The sequence below is a fragment of the Berghia stephanieae genome, chromosome 5 (assembly GCF_034508935.2).
Source record: "Berghia stephanieae isolate SIO BIC M18660-M18661 chromosome 5, UCSD_Bste_1.3, whole genome shotgun sequence".
Taxonomy (NCBI): domain Eukaryota; kingdom Metazoa; phylum Mollusca; class Gastropoda; order Nudibranchia; family Aeolidiidae; genus Berghia; species Berghia stephanieae.
In genome coordinates, this window is record NC_088364.1 from 24,072,634 (window position 1) to 24,096,162 (window position 23,529).

The 23,529-nt window shown below is 37.8% G+C and overlaps 1 protein-coding gene across 2 annotated transcripts in view; it reads left to right on the top strand.

Annotated features, from left to right (window-relative positions):
- LOC144972629 (nuclear factor NF-kappa-B p105 subunit-like) overlaps positions 1 to 23,529 on the top strand; it is a 105,805-nt gene that overhangs the window by 14,267 nt on the left and 68,009 nt on the right. For both annotated transcript variants that reach the window (XM_078914084.1, XM_078914085.1), the window contains exons 3-6: positions 431 to 564; positions 3,153 to 3,301; positions 8,600 to 8,733; positions 22,365 to 22,523. In XM_078914084.1, coding sequence (XP_078770210.1) covers positions 431 to 564; positions 3,153 to 3,301; positions 8,600 to 8,733; positions 22,365 to 22,523 — 576 coding nt within the window. The remainder of the gene's footprint in view (positions 1 to 430; positions 565 to 3,152; positions 3,302 to 8,599; positions 8,734 to 22,364; positions 22,524 to 23,529) is intronic.

The window sequence follows — 23,529 nt, forward strand, 5'->3', positions numbered from 1 at the left end:
TATGTTTACAAAGCTAGGTATTGGAACAACCCCTTATTGCCCATGTGGAACCGACCATGAAACCACTTTACATGTGCTTATGGATTGCCCATTATACAACGTGCAACGTTCGAACCACTGGGTCACCCCTACAACACTCAACACAAAGCTCTATGGTGAGGCTGAGGACCTAAAGCGGACCACAGACTTCATAGCAGATATCGGACTGCAGCCATAGATGTCCATCAGAGGAACGAAGAAGAAGTGCTTTGAGGTTTCGACGAAAGGCGCTATAGAAATATTATTATTATTATTATTATTATTATTATTATTATTATTATTATTATTATTATTATTATTATTATTATTATTATTATTATTGTTGTTGTTGTTGTTGTATTCTAAAAATGTAATTATTATAAGTTCAATCTTATCTTATCTGATGTTTCAGAACCTTTTGTAACTATTATTGAACAACCACAACAAAGAGGGTTTCGTTTCCGCTATGAATGTGAAGGACCTAGTCATGGAGGTCTACAAGGAATGAAAAGTGAGAGGGGTAAAAAGTCTTTTCCTACAATAAAGGTATGCATATAGCAAGATGATCATTGATTTTCACACCACCTTCTATCAAATAGACAACACTTAAATAGGTCTAGATAAATGAACAGGGATGGAAATTATGAATACGGTTTAATCCTCTAGTGTTCAGATTATTTTTGGTGGAGTAGATAATGATTTCCCTTTATGCCATGTCAATCATGTAGACATCCTTTGATGATATAAGCCTCCCCTTTGATGACTGCATTTACATTTTTGTTTTTTCTGGTCACTCATGACTAAACTTCGCCCAGAAACGATTTCATAGGTCCGTTTATCACCATATTTCAAACTTTTGTTCTAATGAGTTAAGTTTTTTGATTGAAGAATGATTGATCATAAGAATCTTGACACTTCATCGATTGGCCATTCTGACAGCTCACATGTCAACAGCTATCACTTCATGCCTTGAGTCACCATTGAAGCATTTGACGATGGTCGTCTCATGGTTACGTCACAATCACCACTTTGATAAATATATTTGCCGGGCATGGCTGATAGGTAAAAAAGCCAATTTATATTCTAGTTAGATTTGAAACAAAAGTATATGACACTGATCTCGTCTCAACGAGATATAAACAATGATATAAAAATCAAGAAAATAGGTCAATAGATTTAAAAAGTTGCTGAAAAACGTTTAACAGTAGCAATTTTTAAAACGTTCTTTTTTAAAGCTGATTACAACAATGTGACATTCAAATTCCTCTCGAATAATATTTTTTACTTTTAGTTTTCAGCTATTAGGATGACTCTGAAAGGTGTCAATTTTTTTTGCATAACAGTAGCGTAATACCTTGACGGCTAGTCACGTCTTTGTTTTGGCGACCGATGAGAGAGCTTGTGACTGGTCTAAGACTTTGGGATGCTTGACTCACTATTCTGCAAGAATAGAAGCAGCATTGGATATTTTTATTTATGAAACATTTTTCTCAGTGCTAAATAATACAACAAAGTAATAAAATCGCACCAGAAAAAACATAACTGAAGTTCCTATCTCTTTATTACAATAAAATTGACACCTGGAATGACAAAATTGGCCCACAAATAATGGAGATTTAAATTATTCATAATATTTTTTAAATATTTACAATAATTGTCATCAAAATCATTTTCATCTCCAAAGTTGTAATTTTTGTCCAATTTTTACCAAACGAAATGCAATGTCAATGATTTCCACCTGCAAATAAAATAGGATCCAAATCGCATTTTCTACACATTGCTGCTAAAAACTTTAAGACTTTTTGATTGTCAACAGTCAAGAGCACTTGATAATAATAACGATAATAATAATATAAAAATAAAAATAATAATAATGAATAATCATCATCATCATCATTATCATCGTCATCGTCTTTATCATCATCATCATCATCATAATAATAATACTAATAATATGAAGATGATAATTATAATATTACCAATAATGAAAATAATAAAAAGGTTGGGTTTTTTTTCTATTGAGGTCTGTATTCCACAATATAGAAAATGGTTGTTACATGGAGGTACACTGCCCCAAAGACACATTCAAGGATATGTTATGTGATTTTCTGTTTTCTGATAAGTTATATTGTAAGAAATCTCGGTGTGTATTTGGATGAAGAACTATCCATGGAAAATCATGTCAAAAAGATTTGTCAGAGTTGTAATTTTCACCTTATAAACATTGGGAGAATCTACTATCATGTTGATGAGGATATTACAAAGATGCTTGCACTTTTAAAAATTGCCAGAAGATAAGATTATTGTAATGCCTTTCTTGTTGGCTGTCAAAGCAAATTAATTAATCAATTACAAAGAATTCAAGATAAAGCTGTGAAATAATAATTAATGAAAAAGAGAGATCATATAACACCAATTCTTCAGGAATTGCATTGTCCTCCTGAAAAGTAAGGTTTGAATTTAAATTTTTATGCTACGTTTCCAGTTCTCTAAATGGATTAGCACCCAAGTATTTTAAAGAACTAATTGAAAAATATGAACCCGTCCATAACTTAAGATCAGCTCAGTCCCCTCTCCTAAAGGTTACAACCTCGAAACTCACTTTTGATGGAAATCTGTTTCCTCTATTTTGGAATGTTTTCACTGCTCTGACAAAGTCCTTTGATAATATATCATCTTTCAGGAAATGTCTAAAGACTGAGATGTTCTTTAAGGTTTATTTTTAATGAAGGATATGTGTTTGTTTCTGTTTACACGCTTTTTATGTTTTGTCATGAGTTTTGTTTCTATCACGAAAAGCAGCGCAGAGCACAATAAATGTGGGTGTCAGGCACGATAAAAATTCATTGTATATTTATTTGATCTGTACAATCTTGGATGAAAATTTGTGTAGAGAATTGGAGAGAAATGAAATGAGAGTTCACATTGTCATTGTTTAGGACTGCACAGGTGAGGGGTAATTTCAATTTATACGAATTAAATAATAGTTAGAATCCAGAAAAAGATTAGGTGATGAATGAAGCTTTTGGTTTATACTTTTCTTTATGTAGCCAATCATAGTCCTCTTATCTATTTGAGCTTTGCACTTTGATCAAGATGATTAAAATATTATTTTACAATTTATTTTATACTAGATTGAAAACTATTCAGGTCCTGCAAGAGTTGTTGTTCAACTGGTCACTGACGAGAAAAATCCTCGTTGCCATGCACATAAATTAGTAGGAACAAATTGCAAAAATGGACAAGGCACAATGGAGATACAGGCAAATTCTGACCCTATCAGGTAAGAAGAGGTCAATTAAAAGTGAAACAATTAAAAGTCCAATGGAAACATAAAATCAGAAAAATATCAGCATGTCAATTATCCAAATAAAAAATATTTTATTCAATTCAGTTTTCTAAGAATCGATTCATGTAACTACTTCAGAATAAGTAACAATGGATCAAAGTAAGGACACTGCTCACTATCATTCTAGTGTAGTCCTACAACCATTATGGGAGCATACTTGTTACCCAACTCGAGTATTGCAGTTCGTTAAGAAACATCATGGCAATATATTACTCTTTAGGTATTTTACTTCTACTTCTATTGTTATAAAAAATAGAGAATGAAAAACAATTTTTCTTAAGAAAATAAATCTCATAAACTATTTACTAGGCTTGACTGAAAAGTCTTGACACCTATCAGATATTTATGATTGTATTAAACGCACCAGTGTACACTTTAGATCAAAATGTGCAAAATTTATTCTTCCATTTTGTCACCAAATTATTTTTTGAAGTGCTTTTTCTTGTTTTTAAATTATCTTATTTGAAAGAGCCCCTATTCCGACATCATTTGAGAAAACCTGGGTTACAGAAAGGCATGTACCCATTGGATACTGAGAATGCTCACTTAAACACATAATCACTTTGAAAGAGGAGGTTTTCTTGAAGTCGTAGAACTTCCCCCTTACAGTTCTGATTTAACTCCACGTGACTTTTTCCTTTTCTTTTGACCTAAGAGACACCTCAAGGGGGCCAAATTTTGGTTGTGATGGCGAGGTGCAGGCTGAGGTGACTCAATGGTTTCAAAGTTTGCCATGTGAATTCCTCTTCAACGCGATGCAATAACTGGTGCATTGTTGGTGGATCTGCTGAAATATAAAGCACTAAATGGAAAAGACATAAACTAAACTTTGTTTGATACCTTTGTCAACTTCATATCTATTATAGTTTTTTAAATATAAGAGTGGCGCCAAGACTTTTCTGTCTATCTTTGTAAATTAATTGTATGATTGTTGTTTTGATCTGAAAAAAGATGTGAGTGCCATGTATCAGTGATCAACCAGTCCAAAATGTGTACCGCTCTTTGAGTTGGAAAGGCCACTAATTGGGTCGGGCCATATTCATTCCGGAGATTTAAGAATAATTATATAGTGACTATTCTTCTCAGCATCAAACTGAATATTGAAATTGCCTATAAAAAGTTTTCGCTTGTCTTTTGATGAAAAATCAGAAAATTTGTCAGGAAAATCATGCTGTATCAGTTTGTTATTTTTGCTTGGGGGTGGTCTGTAGATACAAGTGATTAAAAATGAAATTTGAAAGTAGGCCAATTTGGTTTGGACACACTCAAAGCTCTTCGAAGAAATTAACTTGTTTTGTATTTTAGACGATGTGTTCTTATATCATTAATTGATAAGACGTGTTATTCCAAGAATCAACAAACCAAATTGTTACAGTAAAGAACATTTATTAAACAACATAACATAAGATACATGTGTACAGGATGACGGTTGGATGCAGAATGACTACCAACAAGTTAGCCAGTAGAACAGATGCTAGTTGTGAACAACTACATTAGATGGACGATACAAGTTACGATACTTGAATACAATAACTTTCATTCACAACATTCCTCCCCTTCTAATTTTTAAAATCATTTAATTGATTTCTCTTAAAATATAAAATTCTTTAATTCAGAAAACATTCACTCAAACTGTCATTCATGTATTTAACATTGATATGACGTACATTATATAATTAAATAATTAATCTTCTAACAGGTCATCTGTTTCTTAGGGGGTAGCGTCGCTCTGCTGTATCAGCTGGTAATTGTAGACGCTCATTTCGGTTCGATGAGGTGAATTAACAATAGGTGCTGATAAATCCACTTGGTTATCCATGTCAGATAAATTAGATAGGTAATCTGATTTCGAATTTTCTGCTATATCCAATAGAGAATTTCCACTTTCAAGATCATTCTGATCTTGAGTAACAATTTCACTTTCATCACATCCATGAGAACTTTTCAACTGATTTATATGGCAGTGATGAATTGCTCTATTTACCTGCACTGAATAGCTAATTGGTCCAAGTCGTTGTAAAATAATTCTGTCAGACTATTTATCAAATCCATGTTGATGATTTCTGACAATGACGTTGTCTCCTGGAACAAAAGAACGAATTTTGATGTTTGATGTCATTGATTTTTGTTGACGTTGTCTTATTGTATCAACAACGTTTGGACGAATGAGATCTAGTTGAATGCGCAATTTTCTTTTAAACAGCATTTCCGCTGGACTTTTATCCATCATAGCGTGAGGCATTGATCTGATCTGTAGCAACACTTTGGCCAATTTTTGTTGTCTGGTCCAATTTCCACTGTTGACTTTCATAAGACATTTGAAAGTTTGCACCAGGTGCTCTGCTGATCCATTCGTTGCCGGCTGATACGGTTGTGATCTTACGAAATATATGTCACAACACATCAGCAGCATGTTGAGCATTGGTTTTGGCCAATTTGAATATGCATCAGTTAGAATAAAGTAATGCTCGTTTTCAAATTCTGCAAAATTCAGATGAAGTCTTTCCCATGGCTTTGAAGGGAATGTCCATGTTAAGACAGGTGCTTTCATTGGAATATTTTTCACATTAATGCAACTTTTGCAGTTTTTAATCATTTTCTCAATGTCTTTATCAATATTTGGCCAGTAGATGTAACTTCTAGCCATTGCTTTTGATTTGACTATTCCATGGTGACCCTCATGTAATTCCATCAGTATCCGTTTTCTGAATTTCTCTGGAATTATAACTCTCAGTCCCCACTGTAAAACATTGGTTATTTCTTCTTTTCGTTGAAAGAAAGGCTTCAATCTTTCATCGTTGATTTTGTTAGGCCAACCATCCAGTGTGAAATGCCGAACTTTCAACAATATCGAGTCCTTTCAGGTTGCTTCAGCTTTTTTTTTCGTGGTGAGAGGTAGATAATTTATGTAGTTAAATGAAACCAATTCTTCATCTAGTTTTCTTTCTCTTTGAGGTAATATCTGCATTACAGTGCTCTTCTGTTTTTCGAAATTGAATTTCATATTGGTAAGCACTGAGTTCCATTGACCATCTCTGCATTCTTGCTACCGTCATTGCTGACATGCTATTTTTAGGTCCAAATATTTTCACCAGAGGCTTGTGGTCAGTGATAAGTGCAAAATGTCTGCCATATAGATATTGGTGAAATTTGCGTACTCCAAACATGATGCTTAATGCTTCCTTTTTGATCTGACTGTAATTAGATTCAGTCTTTGTAAGGGGTCTTGATGCAAACGAAATCGGCCTTTCTTCTCCATTTGGCATAATGTGAGATATTACAGCTCCGATTCCCTTTGTAATTGCATCAGTTGACAATCAAAGAGGCAATTCTGGATTAGGACATTTTGTGAAACTAGAGTTCCTTTACTGCTGTGAATGATTTCTCACAGTCATCCGACCAGAACCAAGATACATCCTTTTGCAAAAGTTGATGTAGTTGTTTCAATGTTTCTGACAAATTTGGTAGAAATTTAGAATAATACTGAACTCCACCTAGAAAACTTCTTAGTTCTTTTACATTTTCAGGCTTAGGCGCATTGATCATGGCTTTAACTTTGCTTTCCTGAGGATGTAATCCATTTTTATCAATTCTGTGACCAAGATAGTCAATTCTGTCAACCATGAATTTACATTTTTCTTGGTTGAGCCTTACCCCATTTCTTTTTTAACCTTGTTAGTACTTTGTCTAAAATTGCAAGATGCTGCTTTTCATTACACCCAGTCAACTGTATGTCATCAATGAAAACTTGAACATTGTCTATTTCTGCAAGAATTTCTTCCATGAACTTTTGGAAAAGCGTTGGTCCTGAAGCCACTCCATATGGAAGTCTGTTGTACTGAAACAGTCCAATATGAGTATTTATTGTGACAAGCTTTTTACTTTCTGAGTCCATGGCCATTTGATGATAAGCCTGACTCAAATCCAACTTTGAGAATTTTTCTCCATATGACAGCTTTGCAAATAAATCTTGTGCTGTTGGCAAGAATTATTGTCACTTTAAAGTCACCTCACAGTCTTACCTTACCATCCGGTTTTGGTACAACTATGATAGGTGCTGCCCATTTACTATGAGTAACTTTCATTCACAACAGATGAAAGAGCGTTTTTGCATATGATGGCAATCCCCCTCCTGATTGTCCATTTCTTGGGAATGATTCCATCTTGTAGCTGGGAGGTGTCATTTCTTTCATGATAGATTCATCACCGAACTAACGCTACCATGATTCAGTGATATATAGAATATCGATATCATGTTGATTTATAGTCTCCATCATATTGAATGTTTTGTTTCTCGATGACTGCGCATTATTATGGCCAATACAAATGTTATGATTTCCACGACTTGGTATTGTGTCATTTGAAATATTTTTGTTAAAGTCTGTGGTGGTTGAGTTGAACAATGACAATTCACTGGACATTGTGGAGCCGTCTTTCAATAACATGTTGTTTACGTCGACCACCCCATTTACAGACGTTCTTTTGTTGATTGTGATGGTGTTTATGTTTTAGGTAGGATTATGTATTTTCCAATTGTAAACAATAAAAGCACAGGGTGAATAAAAGTCTAATGATAGCTGACAGTGTAATTGGTTGTGAGAATGAGTAAAAATTGCAGGGGCTTGGTGAAACATTGTTAAAAAGTTCAAAAAAAATTCGATAAAAATGATGTCGAAAACATATGAAATATAATTGAAACAATATCACAATGGTATCTTACATGATGTACAAAATTATTTGAATAAAATTTGAATTGAAATCAGACGTGTACATCCTTGAAATAAGTAAAAATTGAAGAGAAATATCTCAACAACAAAAACACGTCTTGCCTGTTAGGCAACTAGACACTCATAATTCAAACAGTAACATTGAGATTCCGATTCAGAAAACAAATGGCAAATTGAAAACAAAAAAATCAGAAGGTTAAAGAGGCTTTTTAAGTCTGATCACTTTTGAGCCCCTAATAATAAGAGAGATTTGCTAATAAGAACAGTATTATTATTATGATCAACAGGTCTGTGGTGGAAAACTATTTGTGCACCAACTTGACCTTTTGTTTGTATTATAATATATATGATTTTGTGTATTTAAAATGTCCACACATCGAGTTGATCTTCTCTTTTGTTTGTTTTATCTTTTGACCTATGTAACCCTTTATGATTATGATAGGGTTATTACATGTATTACTTATGTTTGACTTTAAAAAGATCCTTTTCCTTCCTTTCCCACCAGCTTCCCTAATATGAGTATTCTCCATGTCACAAAAAGAAAAGTAGTCGATGTTTTAACGGAGAGAATTGTGGATGCAATAAGGACTGACAAAAAGCTGAAGCTCAACAACTTGAATTGTGAACCGGAGATAACAGGTCAGCTTTTGGTTATGAGATACAATACAAGATATAGGAAAGGGAGTGGTGGATAGCTCATACAGTAGAGTCAGGTGGAGTTGTCGTACCAGTAAGGTCGTGGGTTCAAGCCCCCATCTCTGATGCAAAGTTTTATTCTCTATTGTCTTCTGGCACTGTCCTACTCATATCCTTTCTTCAGGGTGTCTAGGCAAGTCTGTTTTTGGTCGGATGACCGCTGGTTGATCGGATAAGTCGGAATTTTGGTCGGATAACGAATCTGTGGGTCAGATAAATCAAAATTTGGTCAGTAAAATTGATGCAGGTCGGCAGTTACAAATGTCAGATCAGAGCAAATATCAGTGCCTATAAGCCTGTCAACATTGAAAATGCTCGCTTTGCTTGAAGTTTAAAAGATTTGTGAGTAAAACTCTAAGTATCATACCAGGGATTCCTATAACACAAAACACTCAACATAATGGTGCCTCTGTCTATGAGTCTGTTCGGTTTAGCGGCACATGTATTGGTCTGCATTATTTCAGGATAAGGGATGAAGGGAGTCGGTATGTGAAGATGAAACAAATGATAATGTAGTACATTGGAGTGTCACGAGGACGCTGGTGCTTTTCGTGCAGGTGTTTTGAACCCCTTAAGAGCGATGCTGATTTTTTTGTTTTATCTATATTATTTTTAATGGAGAATAAACAGTTTTTACCAAGGGAGGAGTAAGAATATCACGACAGACTTCAATTACCTATAGTTGCATTGCAGTTACTTGTCTTTTGATGAAACGGTCATCCGGTTTAGGGTCAAAGTAAGATCGAATTGCGCCTTTAAAGGGGTACATTGTTTATGCGTTTTACTCTTTAAAAAAAATAAAAAATTATATGATTGGCAAGTGAGGTAGGAATGTTACAGGATGATGGGCGGTGAGTGTTGGTGCAATTAATCCTTTACCAGTGACATTGATTTGTTTTCAAATAATAGATTTCCCTTTATATTATTTTATATTCAGAATAAGTTGTTTCCACCATGAGAGCAATACGAATTTTGTGACTCAGGCTTCAATCAAACTAAAATTGCATTGCCGTTACTGTCTTTTGATGAAAATAGTTAGATCAAATTAAGATTAAAATTCGGCTTTGATAGGTTGTTTTGTTTTTCAAATACAACTTTGCTGGATTTCTTTATTTTTATTTGGGGGGGGGGGGGGAATACTGTCTGGCAAGCAGATTGCTGTACACACATGCACACATAACACGAGGCATTTAGGTCGCAAAACAAGACATCTAGGTCTCATTTGTGTCATAGCAGCAAACCAGATCGAGAGACATTCCCATAAAAGAGAGCAATTCTTGCTACAGCTCTACCAAACACCAGTCAAATGATTGATAGGCACTTTAACAAAAATGGACAACCTGACCAATGTCCAGACTTGAAGAAAATAATAAATCTTGTATTGATATCGTCTCATTGCAATGCAGATGTAGAAAGCTGATTTTTGGTCAACAAGAAGATCAAAATAGAAAACCTTGTTGAAGAGTCATTGAGAACAAGACACTTTGCTTACCAATTCATTAATGGAGGGAAAGTTTCTGAGGTGGTGACATCCCCCCGACCTACTGAAATTGTGCTGCATAGAATGGCTCGGGTATTTAAAGAATTCTAATGCCTTGAAAGAGAAGAAAGAGAGCAAGGATATTCTGGAAAAAGAGGCCACCAGAAAAAGAAAATAATAGGATGAAGTGATGCAGCTAAAGACCAAAAAAAAAAAGATACTTCAAAACATCATAGATAATCTGATCAAAACTGCAGATGACTGTTGAAAAGCCGAAAAGTCATCCTCAACAATGTAACATGATCTTTTGGTCAGGAGCAATGCATATAGGGGAGGCTGAAAATGTAGAAATAAGGATGTTCTTGCTTCAGAAATAGCAAGAATGAAAAGTAGTTAGACTAGAATCCTAGTCTGCCATTGTGTATGTAAGTTAATAGAATCTAAAAACTGATTGTGTAAATAGAATAGAATATGTTCGTGTGAGTATGAGTATAATGTAGTGAAGGTAGGCCCAATATATTTCTTGATATGACTAACAAAAATTGCTGAGCTACTCGAGCCATGATGTCCTGAATTGTTCTTGCTTTGGAATTTCCCCAAATGGTAAGATTGATAGTATTTTAAGTAAATGTCTGGAAATGTATAACTTTGTGTCATTTTGAAATGTCCGATTGCGTTAAATTGTAGTAGGATTTTTGTTTGGGCTGGTAGAATTTTTTAATGTCTCTGATACCCTGACACCCTGTTTCTTGTTATTATCATATATAGTTATTAAATCATTAGAATTAGAATACGTATAATAAGTCCTTAGAGCCAGTAGGCCCAGTAGGAGCTGTTTGACGGCCCTCCAGATTAATATTGTGGAATCACTCAACTCAGAAGCGTTAAGTGATATGTGAGAGAACAGTTTATTACTGTGTATAAGTTAGAGTATATACAAATATATCGCAACAACATTTTAAGAAGGGAAAATAGTATAAGTAACTCAACTATGAAAAGTAAGGAACAAAGAGTGCATCCTTCTCTAGGGCATGCCACTCTGATATTTGTTAAGCACAAATAATATTTTAACAATGGACTTAATGAATAATAACTAATTAAGCTGTAACTAAAATCAATTAGCTAATAACTAAGGGGAGCAACTCTTTCCTAGAGTAACTCTATGTATAAGTCCATAACACCTCCCTGTTTTGCCTGAGAAGTAGGTTTCGAAGGTTCGAAGGCTAAAATCGATTGGGGAATTTTCTGGTACGACACGATCTTCTCAGTTGGACACGATCCGATTCACGATTCGATTCTGCTCCGGGGGTAGCTGCATTCGATGATGAACGCTCACAATAATCACCGATAGGATTAGTAATGAAATCGTCCTCTATGGTATCATTTGCTGAAGCAGATACGTTTTGGCGAGGAAGGTTGTAACGTGGTCTTATTTGTTCAATATGACGCTTCCACGTTGTTCCGTCTCTCTGGAGAGTTACCATGACATGACGTGGTCCCAACACTTTGGTGACAGTTGCGGAATCCATTTCGCCTCTCTGTCATTTCGATTACCAAAACGTAAGGAATAAATGTGTGTCCCAACTTTATAACGCGTTTTTGATACACGTGGTTTGGAATTTGAGGTGGACAATGGGCGGAGTGTGTCGATCAATGTGCGAATTTGACGTCCATGAAGCAATTCACTAGGTGACGAACCAGAAGCTAAAGGTGTGCGACGATATTGCATAAGAAATTGTTGCAAGGCTTGTCTTGGAGGAAAAGACGATTTTCTCAAAGCCTTTTTAAAACTTCCCACAAGTCGTTCTGCTGCACCGTTTGTAGCGGGATGATAGGGAGCTCCAGTGAGATGTTTGATTCCCCTCTCCCTACACCATGTCTGAAATTCGTCAGAAGTGAAGCATGCTGCGTTGTCCGACACGATAGCGTGAGGATAGCCGAAGTGAGCGAAGTCCTCTTCCAGAAGGCTAGTTGTTGCTTTCGTTGACGTCGAACTGGTTGCGTGAATGCATGGGTAATTTGAGTAGGCGTCGACCATTACTAACCAGTTATTACCCATAAAATTCACTGCGTGATCGATGTGCATTCGACTCCACGGTGAGTCTGGCGTTATCCATGGATGGTTTGGCTCCTTTGGTGGGTTGTTCTGATGTTCTGCACACGTAACACATCCACGACACGTATTGACGATATCAGAATCAATACCTGGCCAATATACGATCGTTCGCGCTAATTGTTTCATGCGTTGCATGCCAAAATGACCGTTGTGAAGGATATTGAGGACGTCTCGTTGCAAACTCTTAGGAATAACGATTCTTGATCCGTAGAATAAACATCCATGAGACGTTGACAGCGTGTCCTTTATCTTGAAGAATGGTTTAAGATTGTCCGTTTTGGAATCTGATTTAGACCATTTACGACTCGTGTTTCTCATGACAACGGATATGGTGTCATCTTTAGCGGATTCTCTAGCGATGACTCCGGGGTCAGTAGCTCGAAGCTGTTTTCCAACTGTAGAGATTGTAAACACAGTGTTGACATCTTCTCCATCTTCCTCTCTGTCGAAGACTGGGTCGGCACTTGCAGGAAGTCTGCTCAGTGCATCAGCGTTGCCATGATGAGCTGTCTTACGATATTCAATTCTAAAGTCATACTGACTCAGTGTCAAAGCCCATCTGGCCAGGCGGTTGGCAGCTAAAGCAGGTACTGGTTTTCTTGGACCAAAGAGCGACAATAAAGGCTTGTGATCGGTGACGAGTATGAAATTGCGACCGTAAAGAAATTGATGAAATTTACTCAGCGCAAAAATGATTGATAACGCTTCCTTCTGAATCTGACTGTATCTTCGCTGAGTATTGTTCAAAATTTTAGAAGCATTGGCAATCGGTCTTTCACTACCGTCTGGGAAACGATGGAATAACACGACTCCGATTCCAACATTTGATGCGTCACAAGATATACCCACGTCGAGAGATGGATCAAAATGCACAAGAATTGTCTCGTCACAAAGAAGTCTCTTCGCATGTTGAAAAGCTGTTTGTACTTTAGCTGTCCATTTCCATTTAACTTCTTTCTTGGTTAACTGATAGAGGGGCTCCAAGACAGTTGCAAGATTTGGTAAAAATTTCGAATAAAATTGTACTTGTCCTAAGAACGATTTTAGGCTCGATACATTAGTGGGAGGTGGCATTTTAGTGATTGCATCAACCTTTGTGCCTTTTGCAATGCCGTCTTTTGATAGTAGATGACCCAAGTACTCACACTGTGATTCTGCGAAAGAACATTTTTGGAGATTACAGCGAAGTCCCTTATCATGAAGTCGCTGTAATAATCTTCGCAGATTGTGTAAATGATCGGTGGAATCCTTGCCACTCACAAGGATATCGTCGATATAGACTGCGACACCTGGAAGATCCTGAGTCAGTTGATCCATTATTTGTTGAAAATATCCGGGAGCTGAACTGATGCCAAAAGGTAGTCTCGTTTGAAGGAGAACACCTTTATGCGTGCTGAGTGCGAGGCGTTCTTGCGATTTTGGTGACAACGGGATTTGTGTGTAAGCCTCGGCTAGGTCGATTTTGGAAAATCCGTAGCCTCCTCCTAATTTGCGCATGAGGTCCTCAGGTAACGGTATCGGATATCTGTGAGTTTCCAATTGCGGATTAACTGTAACAGAGTAGTCTCCGCATACTCGAATTTTCGGTCTCTCACCACTGATTGTCATCTTTTTTATTGGCACAATCGGTGTTCCAAATTCGTTGAAGGATGTAGGTTTCCAAATACCCTTTGCAATACCGGCATCCAAGCTCTTGTTGAGGTCGTCTTGGATCGCATAGGGACGGAACGAGGCTTGTGAAACACAGGCGTCACATCGGCTTTAAATTTAATGTCAAGTTCAAAATCTTTCAATTTACCGAGTTCTGGTTTGAAGACATCAGGAAATTCTGCACACACTTGTTTACATGCCTTTTGAAGATGTGACATGTTTGTTGCGGGCTTACTACGAACAGATTTTACTTTTTTCTTTGAAACAGTTCATCTACTGAAACATTGAGCATTTGTATGGCAGAACGTCCTAATAAGTGTAACGGCATAGTGGTGACAACAAAGTTTATCTCGCGGCACGTATCGTTCACAGACACCGGCAAGAAACAGTTCCAATGACGGGGAGTTCCTGGTTGGATGCACATTGATACTTAATGTTGGCATTACAGAGTTGTGGTTTGCCAATCCTCTCCCATGTTCTAGTTGAAATGAAATTGTCACCAGTCCCTGTATCTATTTCGAAAACAATTTCATGGTTGGATACAGTCGTAGCTAACTTAAGCGGTGTCACTGAAACGAAATTGACCCGTGACATGCGACGAATCGTGTTGACGTTAGGCGAACTCGACATTCTCTTTTTACGTCTACAGGCTCTTTCGATGTGACCAGTTTTCTGGCAGAAGCGACAAACGGCTGTTTTGAATTTGCAGTTTTGTCTGTTGTGGCGCCCATCGCATCTCGAGCAGGTTTGATTTTTATTATCAAAATCCGTTGTCGGCTCTGTCTGTCTTTCATTCGAACGTTTATTATGCTGTTTGTTTTGACTGCCTTGCTGAATTATCGGAATCTGTTTTCTTTGAGGCTTAATTTTATGGACCTCGGTTGAACAGATAATGCAGTCTCGTTAGCCACTTTTGAGGCATCTTCTATCTCCGTGGCGACCTCGATGGCTTTGTTAAACGAAAGCTCGTCCTCCTTGTGCTTGAATAGCGCTTCAAGAACAGCTGTGTTGTTAACTGCACACATGAAACAGGTACGCATAGCTTCATCCAAGGGTTTTCAATGGATGGGAAATCGCATGTGACAGCGCTCTGGCGAATTCTAGCTGCCAATTCCTGAATAGTTTCGCCTGGTTTCCTCTGGAGGCTCGTCCAAAATTTATAACGTTCTCTGACAACAAATAGTCGAGGGTGGTACTGCTCCATCATATATTTTTCGATATCTGGAAGACTGAGGGCAGTTATCGCCTTAGCTGGTGTTTCTTGACTCGCCATGTTAGTCAGTATTTTGTAAACAACCGGCGATTGGTTGACAAGGAAAACGTCTGCTTTCTTCTCATCAGGTACGGAGTGAGCAGTTAAAAACGTATTAAAACGATGCCAGTAGTCGCTCCATATCTCTAAGGCAGGGTCGAATGCGACAAAGCTCGGAATAGCTGGAGGTTTTGGTAAACATGTATTGCTACCGGTCATTAGTTTCATGAACATTTCCATCTGCTTTTCTTGTCGTTCAACGACTTGCTTCATTTGCTCATTTTGCTGTTCAATCTGTTGTTGTAATATGGTTATGAGCTCTTTATTTGACATGATAACGTACTGCTGACATGACTATATTATGTACAATAAAGGTACGAAGATAGGACGCGAGCGAAGGGTAGTAAATTATTGACGAAATATAACTATAATTACTCACCCAAGCGTCCCGACTGCTTGGTTGTATGAAGACGACGTACCGTTTTGTTTTCTTTCGTGACGTAGGCAGTTGACCTCAGCGCCCACGAGCTGTGGCGGGAAAAAAAAGGCGGGAAGGCTTCTTACCACGTGATGGGCGGCTGTCCACGAAGAAGGCGTCTTACCACGTGCTGACGACACTGCAGGCAGAAAAGGCACTTGCTCCGGTTTTCTCGGCTGGCAGGTTTCCGTCCGTGGTGTGTTGGCTTTTCGACTGACGTCACAAAACGCTCCAATAGGCTGATGCGCAGGATAAAGGTGAAAAATCCTCGTCGCCAATGTTGTGTTTTTGACGGCCTCCAGATTAATATTGTGGAATCACTCAACTCAGAAGCGTTAAGTGATATGTGAGAGAACAGTTTATTACTGTGTATAAGTTAGAGTATATACAAATATATCGCAACAACATTTTAAGAAGGGAAAATAGTATAAGTAACTCAACTATGAAAAGTAAGGAACAAAGAGTGCATCCTTCTCTAGGGCATCCCACTCTGAAAATTGTTAAGCACAAATAATTTTTAACAAGGGATTTAAATAAAAAAACTAATTAAGTGTAACTAAAATCAATTAGTAATAACGGGGGGACAATTTTTTTCCCAAGAAACTCTATGAAAAGTCCATAACAATGATGAGCTGTCTTACGATATTCAATTCTAAAGTCATACTGACTCAGTGTCAAAGCCCATCTGGCCAGGCGGTTGGCAGCTAAAGCAGGTACTGGTTTTCTTGGACCAAAGAGCGACAATAAAGGCTTGTGATCGGTGACGAGTATGAAATTGCGACCGTAAAGAAATTGATGAAATTTACTCAGCGCAAAAATGATTGATAACGCTTCCTTCTGAATCTGACTGTATCTTCGCTGAGTATTGTTCAAAATTTTAGAAGCATTGGCAATCGGTCTTTCACTACCGTCTGGGAAACGATGGAATAACACGACTCCGATTCCAACATTTGATGCGTCACAAGATATACCCACGTCGAGAGATGGATCAAAATGCACAAGAATTGTCTCGTCACAAAGAAGTCTCTTCGCATGTTGAAAAGCTGTTTGTACTTTAGCTGTCCATTTCCATTTAACTTCTTTCTTGGTTAACTGATAGAGGGGCTCCAAGACAGTTGCAAGATTTGGTAAAAATTTCGAATAAAATTGTACTTGTCCTAAGAACGATTTTAGGCTCGATACATTAGTGGGAGGTGGCATTTTAGTGATTGCATCAACCTTTGTGCCTTTTGCAATGCCGTCTTTTGATAGTAGATGACCCAAGTACTCACACTGTGATTCTGCGAAAGAACATTTTTGGAGATTACAGCGAAGTCCCTTATCATGAAGTCGCTGTAATAATCTTCGCAGATTGTGTAAATGATCGGTGGAATCCTTGACACTCACAAGGATATCGTCGATATAGACTGCGACACCTGGAAGATCCTGAGTCAGTTGATCCATTATTTGTTGAAAATATCCGGGAGCTGAACTGATGCCAAAAGGTAGTCTCGTTTGAAGGAGAACACCTTTATGCGTGCTGAGTGCGAGGCGTTCTTGCGATTTTGGTGACAACGGGATTTGTGTGTAAGCCTCGGCTAGGTCGATTTTGGAAAATCCGTAGCCTCCTCCTAATTTGCGCATGAGGTCCTCAGGTAACGGTATCGGATATCTGTGAGTTTCCAATTGCGGATTAACTGTAACAGAGTAGTCTCCGCATACTCGAATTTTCGGTCTCTCACCACTGATTGTCATCTTTTTTATTGGCACAATCGGTGTTCCAAATTCGTTGAAGGATGTAGGTTTCCAAATACCCTTTGCAATACCGGCATCCAAGCTCTTGTTGAGGTCGTCTTGGATCGCATAGGGGACGGAACGAGGCTTGTGAAACACAGGCGTCACATCGGCTTTAAATTTAATGTCAAGTTCAAAATCTTTCAATTTACCGAGTTCTGGTTTGAAGACATCAGGAAATTCTGCACACACTTGTTTACATGCCTTTTGAAGATGTGACATGTTTGTTGCGGGCTTACTACGAACAGATTTTACTTTTTTCATTTGAAACAGTTCATCTACTGAAACATTGAGCATTTGTATGGCAGAACGTCCTAATAAGTGTAACGGCATAGTGGTGACAACAAAGTTTATCTCGCGGCACGTATCGTTCACAGACACCGGCAAGTAAACAGTTCCAATGACGGGGAGTTCCTGGTTGGATGCACATTGATACTTAATGTTGGCATTACAGAGTTGTGGTTTGCCAATCCTCTCCCATGTTCTAGTTGAAATGAAATTGTCACCAGTCCCTGTATCTATTTCGAAAACAATTTCATGGTTGGATACAGTCGTAGCTAACTTAAGCGGTGTCACTGAAACGAAATTGACCCGTGACATGCGACGAATCGTGTTGACGTTAGGCGAACTCGACATTCTCTTTTTACGTCTACAGGCTCTTTCGATGTGACCAGTTTTCTGGCAGAAGCGACAAACGGCTGTTTTGAATTTGCAGTTTTGTCTGTTGTGGCGCCCATCGCATCTCGAGCAGGTTTGATTTTTATTATCAAAATCCGTTGTCGGCTCTGTCTGTCTTTCATTCGAACGTTTATTATGCTGTTTGTTTTGACTGCCTTGCTGAATTATCGGAATCTGTTTTCTTTGAGGCTTAATTTTATGGACCTCGGGTTGAACAGATAATGCAGTCTCGTTAGCCACTTTTGAGGCATCTTCTATCTCCGTGGCGACCTCGATGGCTTTGTTAAACGAAAGCTCGTCCTCCTTGTGCTTGAATAGCGCTTCAAGAACAGCTGTGTTGTTAACTGCACACATGAAACAGGTACGCATAGCTTCATCCAAGGGGTTTTCAATGGATGGGAAATCGCATGTGACAGCGCTCTGGCGAATTCTAGCTGCCAATTCCTGAATAGTTTCGCCTGGTTTCCTCTGGAGGCTCGTCCAAAATTTATAACGTTCTCTGACAACAAATAGTCGAGGGTGGTACTGCTCCATCATATATTTTTCGATATCTGGAAGACTGAGGGCAGTTATCGCCTTAGCTGGTGTTTCTTGACTCGCCATGTTAGTCAGTATTTTGTAAACAACCGGCGATTGGTTGACAAGGAAAACGTCTGCTTTCTTCTCATCAGGTACGGAGTGAGCAGTTAAAAACGTATTAAAACGATGCCAGTAGTCGCTCCATATCTCTAAGGCAGGGTCGAATGCGACAAAGCTCGGAATAGCTGGAGGTTTTGGTAAACATGTATTGCTACCGGTCATTAGTTTCATGAACATTTCCATCTGCTTTTCTTGTCGTTCAACGACTTGCTTCATTTGCTCATTTTGCTGTTCAATCTGTTGTTGTAATATGGTTATGAGCTCTTTATTTGACATGATAACCGTACTGCTGACATGACTATATTATGTACAATAAAGGTACGAAGATAGGACGCGAGCGAAGGGTAGTAAATTATTGACGAAATATAACTATAATTACTCACCCAAGCGTCCGCCGACTGCTTGGTTGTATGAAGACGACGTACCGTTTTGTTTTCTTTCGTGACGTAGGCAGTTGACCTCAGCGCCCACGAGCTGTGGCGGGAAAAAAAAGGCGGGAAGGCTTCTTACCACGTGATGGGCGGCTGTCCACGAAGAAGGCGTCTTACCACGTGCTGACGACACTGCAGGCAGAAAAGGCACTTGCTCCGGTTTTCTCGGCTGGCAGGTTTCCGTCCGTGGTGTGTTGGCTTTTCGACTGACGTCACAAAACGCTCCAATAGGCTGATGCGCAGGATAAAGGTGAAAAATCCTCGTCGCCAATGTTGTGTTTTTGACGGCCCTCCAGATTAATATTGTGGAATCACTCAACTCAGAAGCGTTAAGTGATATGTGAGAGAACAGTTTATTACTGTGTATAAGTTAGAGTATATACAAATATATCGCAACAACATTTTAAGAAGGGAAAATAGTATAAGTAACTCAACTATGAAAAGTAAGGAACAAAGAGTGCATCCTTCTCTAGGGCATGCCACTCTGATATTTGTTAAGCACAAATAATATTTTAACAATGGACTTAATGAATAATAACTAATTAAGCTGTAACTAAAATCAATTAGCTAATAACTAAGGGGAGCAACTCTTTCCTAGAGTAACTCTATGTATAAGTCCATAACAAAATGGACAATAGCAATTGCTTTCTACCATTTTGATAGGATGCTAGCCTATTGCAAAGTACTTTCTGCCAGATCTTACAGACCCAGCTACCCAATTCTCTTCACCCGGGATCAATACAGTCCCTTTGCATGTGAAATTAGTGCTCTACCAAATGGAACAATGCATTTTAATATGGATCATTTAGATAACTACAAAATTCCCTTTATAAACCAGCATGACTTAAAGCGAAAAAGAACCTGGGAATGGAATCAAAGTTGATACCTTAACCTCAAGACTGTCTGTGCCAGGATTCATATAAGGTTTGAAAAAGATTTGCTCCAGCTCAGACGCTCTGTGATTTTCTGTTCTCCAGGATTTCCATTCTTGCACCATCTTGGCCAGGTTGTTTTGGAGCGTCCTTTAAAGCTGTCAAGTACAATAAAACTGAAAATGTATGGAAGTTCAGGGCAAGCAGTAAATTGGATTAACTTTTTTCTTTGAATAGGGGATGGTAAATGGAGCAGAGTCAAATGAAATTCCAGTGATGGTCAGGGGTATCTCAGCAACAGTTTAAAGACCATTACTTTTTCTTATTAACTTACACGACATTATAAACATTTGACTCCAGGATCAAGGCTGAGATAATTGGATTATGATAGTTTCTTTTAAACAAATATACACGCTGGTAATGATAACAAACTTTTAAAGAACCACCTTGGTATTTTGCAACAATTAGGAAAGAAATGGAAGTAGAATTTTATCCAGATTATTGTCAGATTTTAATAATTGCAAATGAAACTAAACCAATAAAATTTATGACATCATTTATGACAAATTCTAAAAGACACTAAACACACAAAATACTTATTGTGGATAGCAAATTGACAGAGCAAAGTTCATGGCAAAAAAAAAAAAAAAAAAAAAAAAGAGAGAGAGAGAGAGAGAGAGAGAGAGAGAGAGAGAGAGAGAGAGAGAGGAGAGAGAGAGAGAGAGAGAGAGAGAGGAGAGAGGAGAGAGAGAGAGACTGAGAGAGAGAAGAGAGAGAGAGAGAGAGAGAGAGAGAGAGAGAGAGAGAGAGAGAGAGAGAGAGAGAGAGAGAGAGAGAGAGAGAGAGAGAGAGGAGAGAGAGAGAGGAGAGAGAGAGAGGAGAGAGGAGAGAGAGAGGAGAGAGAGAGAGAGAGAGAGAGAGAGAGAGAGAGAGAGAGAGAGAGAGAGAGAGAGAGAGAGAGAGAGAGAGAGAGAGAGAGAGAGAGAGGAGAGAGAGAGAGAGAGAGAGAGAGAGAGAGAGAGAGAGAGAGAGAGAGAGAGAAGAGAGAGAGAGAGAGAGAGAGAGAGAGAGAGAGAGAGAGAGAGAGAGAGAGAGAGTGTGTTGTTCATTTGACGTCAAATGCCAATAGCGCCTGAGTGTTTTGATGGATTGCAAAACAGTTTGGCGTAGTTATGAAGAAATATGTAAAAACAAGTTTGACACACTTGTCAATTGTGAGTAACATCCCCTTTTAAAAATGGATGACATTGATGTTGATTGATGTCACCATAAAGTGAATGGAAAAAGAGATAGGCCATTCAATATCTCTGCAAGAAAGGGATTGTAAAATCCAATACATTATTCCAATCTAAATATTCTCATTTTAACTGCATGTAAGTATATCAAAAGCATTGTTGAGGGAATCCAACTATGAGAAAAATTTAGTGGAGTGACAAAAATTTGGTTACAGACTGATTGGATGCTGCTTGCTTCACTCACCAACTGGATTCTAATAATTTGCAACAAAAACTAAAAGGTTATGCCATTTAAAAAGTGAAGTACTGAAGTGCTTTCATGGGCAATTCTTCCAGGATGGATCTGCTATAAGTAGGAATATTGATCCAAAATTCCAAAACCTTAGCCGATTAACAGGCAAAAAAACAGAAGTATGTTAAATGTTCTTTTGAACCTCTGACTTGAGCAATGTACTTTCTACTGATGAGACCTTGATGTAGCCCCATTCTCATAATTTTGAATAAATCTTTACAATGTTCACTTTGCAATTGTCAAAAAAAAAGTCCCTAGTCACATTAGTGACATTAGTGCTCTGGAGATTTTGATAATTATTTGATCACATTTCAAGGCCGCAGAGATACTCGTAATAAAACAACCGTAGCAAAGCCCAAGAGATGACTATAATTAAAACATTTTCTTTCAAGTTAATCATTTTTTCAATATTGATAGTGGAACTAACCGTCATTTCTCATTACACGGGGATCGTTTGAATGCGAATAAAAAACAAGGTTTTTCATTTGCCATGTTAAATCAGATGTTATGATGAATCTGATTTCCATTTGTTTTTCATGATTGAAATATTTTTATATGTGTTTACGTAAAAGTTATTTAATTACTATTGGCTTGTTATTCTCCAAAGTGCTACCACTCCCGTCCCTACTATCATGATGATCAACTCTTTGTCAAAATATTGTGTTTCATTTTATTTAGACGAAGACCGTGAAACAGCAAAGACACAAGCCAAGGAGCAGTCAAAAAATATGCAGCTAAATGTTGTGCGTCTGTGCTTTCAAGTCTTTTTACGTAATCCAGACGGATCATTTGGGAAAATGCTGACTCCAGTTGTATCACAGCCAATTTATGACAGCAGTATGTAATGGCTTTCGCAATTATACTTGTCTACATGTCTACACATCTTATCCTTCTTCTTCTTCTTCTTCTTCTTCTTCTTCTTCTTCTTCTTCTTCTTCTTCTTCTTCTTCTTCTTCTTCTTCTTCTTTCTTCTTTTTCTTCTTCTTCTTCTTCTTCTTCTTCTTCTTCTTCTTCTTCTTCTTCTTCTTCTATTCTTCTTCTTCTTCTTCTTCTTTCTTCTTCTTCTTCTTCTTCTTCTTCTTCTTCTTCTTCTTCTTCTTCTTCTTCTCCTCCTCCTCTTCTTCTTCTTCTTCTTCTTCTTCTTCTTCTTCTTCTTCTTCTTCTTCTTCTTCTTCTTCTTCTTCATCAGTGGATGAAGGATTATTGAATGTATCTTGGTGCTTAAGGATATCACTGAATACATAATGATATCAAACAATTGAAAATATAAGGACTGCCAGATGCCTTGGAGCTTGGATCTTCTTCTTCTTCTTCTTCTTCTTTCTTCTTCTTCTTCTTCTTCTTCTTCTTCTTCTTCTCTTCTTCTTCTTCTTCTTCTTCTTCTTCTTCTTCTTCTCTTCTTTCTTCTTCTTCTTCTTCTTCTTCTTCTTCTTCTTCTTCTTCTTCTTCTTCTTCTTCTTCTTCTTCTTCTTCTTCTCTTCTTCTTCTTCTTCTTCTTCTTCTTCTTCTTCTTTTTCTTCTTCTTCATCAGTGGATGAAGGATTATTGAATGTATCTTGGTGCTTAAGGATATCACTGAATACATAATGATATCAAACAATTGAAAATATTAGGACTGCCAGATGCCTTGGAGCTTGGATCTCCCCCCCCCCCCCCCCCTGCTACGTCCAATGGTAGACAATTCCATAGTCTGATAGAAAAATGGGTAGAGGGAATTGAGGTGGGCATTTGATCTTGATGGGGGAATCATCATCCGATATGTGTGTCCTCTAGTTGGTCTGTAGATGTGCTCGACGGTTTCTGGGAAATCGACTTCAATTCGTTTGTGGTAGATCTTATGGAG